The sequence below is a fragment of the Somniosus microcephalus genome, chromosome 5 (genome assembly GCF_052327205.1).
Source record: "Somniosus microcephalus isolate GS21.2 chromosome 5, FLI_Smic_1.0, whole genome shotgun sequence".
NCBI classification, from domain to species: domain Eukaryota; kingdom Metazoa; phylum Chordata; class Chondrichthyes; order Squaliformes; family Somniosidae; genus Somniosus; species Somniosus microcephalus.
The window spans coordinates 58,659,465-58,668,014 of record NC_140991.1 but is presented as its reverse complement, the minus strand read 5'-3'; the positions used below and the strand labels follow the sequence as shown (position 1 = coordinate 58,668,014).

The following is an 8,550-nucleotide window of genomic DNA, read 5'->3' as shown; positions in this document are numbered from 1 at the left end:
AAGGAGAGAGCGGGAAGGAGGGAGCGAGAAGGAGGAAGGAGGGAGCGAAAGGGGGGAGGGAGGGGGGAAGGAGGGAGGGAGGGGGAGGGGGGGAGGGGGGAAGGAGGGAGCGAGGAGGGAGGGGGGAAGGAGGGAGCGAGGGAGGGAGCGAGAAGGAGGAAGGAGAGAGCGGGAAGGAGGGAGCGAGAAGGAGGAAGGAGGGAGGGGAGGGGGAGGGGAGAGAGTCACATCAACAGCTTTATTTAAATATTCAGAAGCAGTGGCTTATGACCCCAGTAAGTTGAGAGTTCATTTTGTTGTAACCAATGTGTGCGAGTTCCTCTCGTCCAACATTACTTTTGTTCCCTGAAAGGGCAGCTCATTTTGGAATATCTTATTGCAGGTGATAACAAAGTTAATGGAGGGAAATACTTGTGGTTTTTTTCTGTGTGGAACCTCAAACAACAGTTATGTAACTTTGACATTAGTTAATGGTAAAGCAGCGGGGCTTTCGCTACATGTCTGAAAAAAGATCCTTTTTTGTATATTGTCTTTTCTCTATTTTTGCTTTCTGAATTCTAAACCAATACTCTAGCAACATTCTTTTTATTATAAAAGGGCTTTTTATTATATAAGGACTTTTTATGAGCATGGCCAGGTTTGAATCTTTCCCATTTCCCACAAAACACAAAAATCTATTACTTCAGGACACCTATTTTTCTTAGTTATGTGGTTGAATTTTGAGGAATAATTAAATGTATTTTTTTAAATAATCAAGCTTTGTTTTAAGAATGCAGCCTGGTTAGTTTTAGCAATAAGATCAGTGGAGTACCAATTGGACTACCTGAATTCAAATTTCAGTATTAAGATCCTCTCTTCAGTGCAAGGAGATATGTTTCAGTAGTGTTGAGGGACAGGGTGACACTCATGATTTTCTTGCCCTAATAAGACATTTATTAAAAGTGACTTCCATTATTACATTGTAGCATGAATCACAAGAGTCCTGAAGTTGTGTATAATCACTTATGTTGGCATAATCATTTGATTATTTTGTTTTTCTTTGCAGTTACCAACTATAATAATGTTGTTGAAGCAAGTTCGGACACAGATGATGAAGATAAACTCCATATTGTGGAGGATGAGAGTGTGACTGATGCAGGAGATTGTGATACAAATGCACTGGAGGATGACTTGCCAATAAAGCGCACCGTGTTGCCAAGGAAAGATGAGACAGATGAAGAAAATGAGAGCACCAATTGGAGAGATGAAGATGATGGTAGGTACTTTTTGGATTGCAGTGATTTGAAAGAGTAATAGCATGTTTCTTTTTGATGTGGTCTGGTATTGTGGTACTTTGGATTTTGACTCTCTCACCTGGAATAACAGGTTAAATGTCAACGCAAAGATCATTTGCTGGAAAATCTGTTGCATAGTAATTATCATAACATTAAGCACACTGGTGATTCCTGAACCAAAATGTAACTACAGACTGATTTGTTCCTTGTCAATCTCCTCTTTTCCTGAAGCCAGTGATTCATGCAGGGCTATTGTTTTATTGAGCACTGGTAAACTTTCAATTTCTCACTCCTGCAGTTACTCATGTGCGAATATAGAAATTAAGTGTTCACAACCTATTTGATTGTGGTAGGCATCACAGTTGAGTACAGTTAGTCTACATAACTACTCCCCACACCACATGTCTTTCTTTCCCCACCTGCACTATCCAAGAGCAGCCAAAGTATGTTACAGGAAACTCTTTCTTATCCGGCACCGACGGGACCGGCGTGGTGCCGGTTGATCAAAAAGTCCGGATTACAGAGAGGTATACTTACCAAGGTACGAGAGCCCCGTACACGACCACAGGTGCAGGAGTCCTGGTTACACGGCCACAGATCCAGGAACCCCGATTACACGGCCACTAATATATAGTAAAACTTACCTGAACCTACTCCTGAATTTTGCCGGTTAAGAGAGATTTCCGGATATTTAGGTGCCGGTTAAAAGAGAGTTTCCTGTATATTGATTGTGGAAGTGTTCTCGAAGACCAACATCAGTGGTCCTCTAATAGATGATGGTTCACTTTAACCAATTTTGTTTTAACCAATTTCAGTTTAAAATTGTTTTCTATGTAAAACAGAAAAAGCAATTTCATTTTGTGCTACAGTCAAACAATGTTTATCGTGGTGATCATTAACTCCAGCTACTTAAATGATCTTGTCATTTCCAGACCGTTGCATTCTTTGTCATTCTGTGTATCATTTCGTAGCCAAACCTCCTGATGTAAGCACTTAACAGGATGTTAATGACACTTTCCTGTTCTATTATTGTCTTTCTGTTTTATCTTTTCCTCATCGTTTGTTCTTTCCTTACTTATTACACTTAATTTGTTTCCACCCATGAAGTGAACACTTAATTTCTACATCAGTCAACTGCATTGTGCTTCATCACATTGTGACAAGATTTCAGTGATTTCACAGTAGAGATGCATGTCAACAATGCAGCAAAAGATACATCATTTATATAGGCTGTTCTATCTGAATGATTGAATGTTTATGGGCAGACACATGGCAGATGCAATTTAATGCGGATAAGTGTGAAGTGATGCATTTTGTGAGGACTAACAAGGAGCGGCAGTATAATCTAAATTTTGAGGGGGGTGCAACAGCAGAGGGACCTGGGAGTGCATTTTCATAAATCTTTGAAGGTGGCAAGGTAAATTGATGAGGCGGCTAAGAAAGCGCATGGGATACTTGGTTTTGTAAATAGGTACATTGAATACAAAAACAAGGAAATCATGCTAAACATTTACAAATCACTGGTTAGGCCTCACCTGGAGTATTGTGTATAATTTTGGGCACAACACTTTAGGAAGGATGACGTTTATCAGGATGATACCAGGGATGAGGGACTTCAGTTATGTGGAGAGATTGGAGAAGCTGGGATGGTTCTCCTTGGAGCAGAGAAGGTTAAGAGGAGACGTAATGGAAGTATTAAAAATTGAGGGGTTTTGATAGAGCAAGTAGGGAGAAACTGTTTCCTCTGGCAAGTAGGTCAGATTTAAAATAATTGGCAAAAGAACTAGAGAGGAAATGATAAATTTTTTCTCACAGACGGTTAAGATCTCTGGAGCGCACTACCTGAAAGGGTGGTGGAAGCAGATCCCATTGGAAATTTCAAAAGCCATGTACATGTACTTGATTGAAGTCAGTTTGTAAACCTTGTGACAAAAATTGCATTTTTGTTTAGGGTTTCTTGTGCTTCGTTTTAAATGCCGCACTTAAAATGGAGGTTATATTTTCATTTAAAAGTTGACATGTTTGCTCATGGACAATGGGAGTGATTTTTGTCTCTACTGCTTTGATTTTGCCTCAAGAGTTAGCAAACCTCACTTCAGCAGATGGTGTAGTGGGAGGCTTCTTTTCCCAATGATGGCTGTTCTAGCTGACTTCACAGTGGCATCACAATTCCTAACCACTTTGCTAAAAGGTTCTTCTGCAGCATCCCAGTCGCAGCATGTCATGCTTCACACGCTACTGCTGTATTGATCTGGCGCCTGCACTGCCTGTTTGCCCATACCTGTCAAGATGCCATTAACCATTTGTGCCGGCCTTGGACAGCCCATCAGGGAAATACTTTAGAGGAGCAGTGTCTTGGGTGCCTCCGTTACGTCACCTGCTGCAGCCACAACTCGAAACTCTTACCAGAGCATGGACAGCACTGCCTGTGGCTGTCAAGGTCACTGTGGCCCTTAACCAATATGCCACAGGCTCCTTCCAGGCTGCAGCAGGTGACATCAGCGATATCGCCCAGTTTGCATTCCTCTATATTGTATCAAGGATCACTGAGGCTCTCTACACCAGGAGGAATAGCTACATCTCTTACCCCATGGACAGAGCAAAGCAGGATGCGAGCACTAGGCTTTGCCAGCATTGCTGGCTTTCCCAGGGTGCAAGGTGTCATCTGCAGCATCCACAGTGCCTTGCGTGCTCCCTGCCTGGCAGCTCTCTCAATAGAAAGGGATTCCACTCCCTCAACGTCCAGCTGGTTTGCAACCACAGGCATCATGCAGGTCTGCCCAGTTTCTTGGCATCAGTCATGACTCCCTGCGCCATTCCTCTGAGCTGCCTTTATTCGAACCAGGCGGGCAGGTCACTGGTTAGCTATGGGGGATGAGGACTATCCCCTTCAGACATTGGTTATGACTCCTGTCAGGAACACTGGCACGGATTCAGAGTTTCCCTACAACGAGAGGCATGATGCCACCAGGAACGTCATTGAGCAGACAGTCTGAGTCCTCAAGCAACTCTTCCACTTGCTGATTGGTTGAGTAAAGGTATTGCAGTACACCTGAGCGTGTATACAGGTTTTTTGTCATCTGCTGCATGTTCCATAACTCTGCCATCATGAGGAACCAGCCCAACTCAACTCCATCTGTGTCAAATATTTAACAGGAATAATTATGAACCACCCTTGTGCAAGCCTTTAGTGCCTGTCTTGTATGCTTGTTTGCCTATACTCGCGCTTCTACAAAATGTACCCTCAGTGGCTACAGTTTGAGAGGTGGAAGGATGTTGAGCTTCCATGAAGGACACCAAATGGCTGTGGTGGGTGACCTCGAGCAGCGCTGGGCCTTGAGGGCCTGGCTGCAGACTGTAGCATCTCGTCGTGAGCTAGGGCAGTCTGGCTCAGCTGGCTGTGTGGCACTTACGAGGGCTCTGGCGGAGTGGGTGGTGGGGAAGCGGGCAAGCTGTCGCGTGAACAGAGTGCAGGAGTGATGTGATACTCTTGAAGGCCCTGTCAACACTGGCCCCCAGAGCCATGATGGCAGCCATCTGAGTTTCCATGGCAGTAGTTTGAGCTGCCATTGAAGCTGTCAGCAGAGGCTCAATCATGGAGGGCACCATTGTCCTGTTCATGGAGCTAACCACTCACGCCACATTGGACAGCCTGGTCTCCATGCTCTCTGGAGTCCCGACACAAGTTGGAGCTGGACTGCTCCATGCTCTATAAAATCAAGCAACTGGCAGACTGCTCCATCCACCTAGCATTTCCTGGTGTATGCCCATCAGCCTTCGAGTTTCGCCTGGGCCCTCGAATCCGCATCTGAGTCCTCTGCAACAGAGCTAATATGCGATCTTGCCCTCTGGCAAACTGGAACCTGTAGCATCCAATCGCTCTGCTCTAACTCCTGCACTTGTGCCCAGAGATCCACCATGTAAAGACCCCTCCTCTATCCTGCCCTCTAAAGTTCACATGGTGCCAGTCTCCGTGCTTAAGAACATAAGAATTAAGAGCAGGAGTAGGCCATACGGCCCCTCAAGCCTGCTCTGCCATTCAGTAAGATCATGGCTGATCTTTGACCTCGACTCCAATTTCCCATGAGTCCAAAAATCTATCTCTCTCTGCCTTGAGTATACTCAATAACTCATCATCCACAGCCCTTTGGGGTAGAGAATTCCAAAGATTCACATCCCTCTGAGTGAAGAAATTCCTCCTCATCTCAGTCTTAAATGGCCAACTCCATTATCCTGAGGCTCTGCCCCCTAGTTCTAGACTCTCTGGCCAGGGGAAACAACCTCTCAGTATCTACCCTGTCAATCCCTCTCAGAATCTTGTATGTTTCAATGAGATCACCTCTCATTCTTCTAAACTCCAGAGAGTATAGGCCCATTCTACACAATCTCTCCTCATAGGACAGCCCTCTCATCCAACCCCCTTGCAATAAAGACCAACATGCCATTTGCCTTCCTAATTGTTTGCTGTATCTGCATGCTAACTTTGTGTTTCCAGTACAAGGACACCTAAATCTTTCGGAACACCAACATTTAATAGTTTCTCACCATTTAAAAAATATTCTGTTTCTCTATTCTTCCTACCAAAGTGAACATCATCACATTTCCCCACATTATACTCCTTATTGCCCACTCATTTAACCTGTCTATATCCCTTTGCAAGCTGTTTGTGTCCTCCTCACAGCTTACTTTTCCTCCTAGCTTTGTATTGTCAGCAAACTTGGATACATTGCACTCAGTTCCTTCATCTAAGTCATTAATATAAATTGTAAATAGCTGAGGCCCAAACACTGATCCTTGTGGCACCCCACTAGTTACAGCCTGCCAACGGGAAAATGATCCATTTGTCCCGACTCTGTTTTCTAACCAATCCTCTATTCATGCTAATATATTACCCCCAACCCCTTGATCCCTTATTTTGCATAGCAACTTTTTATGTGGCACCTTATCGAATGCCTTTTGGAAATCCAAATGTACTACATCCACTGGTTCCCCTTTATCTACCCTGTTAGTTACATCCTCAAAAAACTCTAATAAATTTGTTAAACTTGATTTCCCTTTCATAAAACCATGTTGACTCTGTCTAATCATATGATTTTTTAAGTTCCCTGATATCACTTCCTTGATGATGGATTCCAGCATTTTCCTGACGACTGATGTCAGGCTAACTGGCCTGTAATTCCCTGTTTTCTCTCTTCCCTCCTTTCTTGAACAGCGGGATTACATTTGCTACCTTCCAATCTGCTGGGACCGTTCTAGAAGCTAGGCAATTTTGAAATATCACAACTAATGCATCCACTATCTCTAGCTACCTCTGTTAGAACCCTAGGATGCAGGCCATGAGCCCTGCGGATTTGTCGGCTTTTAGTCCCATTAGTTTCTCAAGTACTTTTTCTCTGCTGATATTAATTAATTTACATTCCTCACTCTCATTAACCCCTTGGTTCCCCACTATTTTTGGTATGCTTTTTGTGTCTTCTACTGTGAAGACGGATACAAAATATTTGCTTAAAGTCTGTGCCATTTCCTTATTCCCCATTATAATTTCTCTTTTCTCCGGCTGTAATGGACCAACGCATGACTTTGCTACTCTCTTCCTTTTTACATACTTGTAGAAACTCTTACAATCTGTTTTTATATTTCTTTCTAGTTTACTCTCATTCTATTTTCTCTCTATCAATTTATTGATCATCCTGTGCTCTCCCAATCCTCAGGCTTACTACTATTCTTCGCAACATTATAAGCCTCTTCTTTTAATCTAATACTATCCTTAAGTTCTTTAGTTAGCCACGGACGAATCACTTCCCGTGGACTTTATATTTCTCAATCGAATGTATATTCGTTGAGAATTTTGGACTACTCCTTTAAATGTTTGGTGCTGGTGCTTGCTAGGATCAGATGGAGTGACACTGCATTTTCAGGAAGGCTGACCTCCTCTTCCTGATGTAGCTTAAGGACATCCACATTTTCAGCACCTGAAGTGAAAGAGAGGATCAAGGGTTAGCTTTTGGTGTGAAAGGAGAGCAAAGAAATAAGTGGTTGGTGAAAGCATCTGCAATTTTTCCTCATATTGCCTCTTGTTCTTTTGCCAATCACCTTAAATTATGCCCTCTCGTTATTGACCCTTCAGCAGAGGTGGACTGATCCATAGAAACGTAGAAGGTAGGAGCAGGAGTAGGCCATTCAATGCGATCATTGCTGATCATCCAAACTCAGTACCCTGTCCCTGCTTTCTCCCCATATCTCTTGATCCCCTTAGCCTTAAGAAGTATATCTAACTCCTCCTTGAATATATTTAATGAATTGGCCTCAACTGTCTTCTATGGTAGAGAATTCCACAGGTTCACCACTCTCTGGGTGAAGAAATTCCTCCTCATCTCAGTCCTAACTGGCTTACCCCTTATCCTTAGACTGTGACCCTTGGTTCTGGACTCCCCCGCCATCGGGAACAGCCTTCCTGCATCTAGTCTGTCTAGTCCTGTCAGAATTTTATAAGTTTCAATGAGATCCCCTCTCATTCTTCTAAACTCTAGCGAACATAAGCCTAATCGACCCAATCTCTCTTCATAAGTCTTTCCTGCCATCCCAGGTATCAGTCTGGTGAATCTTCGCTGCACTCCCTCCGTGGCAAGAACATCCTTCCTCAGATAAGGTGACCAAAACTGCACACAATACTCAAGGTGTGGTCTCACCAAGGCCTTGTACAACTGCAGCAAGACATCCTTGTTCCTGTACTCGAACCCTCTCGCTATGAAGGCCAGCATACCATTTGCCTTCTTAACCGCCTGCTGCACCTGCATGCTTACCTTCAGCGACTGGTGCACAAGGACACCCAGGTCTCATTGTACTTCCCCTTCTCCCAATCTATTGCCGTTCAGATAATAATCTGTCTTCCTGTTTTTGCCACCAAAGTGGATAACTTCGCATTTATCCACATTATAGTGCATCAGCCCAATCGCCCAACCTGTCCAAATCGTACTGGAGTTTCTCTGCATCCTCCTCACCGCACACACGCCCACCCAGCTTTGTGTCGTCTGTAAACTTGGAGATATTACATCTAGTTCCCTCGCCTAGATCATTAATATATATTGTGAAATAACTGGAGTCCTAGCACTGATCCCTGCGGTACCCCACTAGTCACTGCCTTCCGCTCGGAAAAAGATCCGTTTATTCCAACTCTGCTTCCTGTCTGCCAACCAGTTTTCTAGCCAAGTCAGCACCTTACCCCCAATCCCATGTGCTTTAACTTTGCATGCTAGTCTCTTATGCGGGACCTTAT

General features: G+C 43.9%; 1 protein-coding gene across 2 annotated transcripts in view; it reads left to right on the top strand.

Moving 5' to 3' along the window:
• Positions 1-8,550, top strand: part of zeb1b (zinc finger E-box binding homeobox 1b) — a 161,841-nt gene that overhangs the window by 101,664 nt on the left and 51,627 nt on the right. For both annotated transcript variants that reach the window (XM_085987659.1, XM_085987660.1), the window contains exon 2: positions 1,046-1,255. In XM_085987659.1, the coding sequence (XP_085843785.1) occupies positions 1,046-1,255 (210 nt within the window). The remainder of the gene's footprint in view (positions 1-1,045; positions 1,256-8,550) is intronic.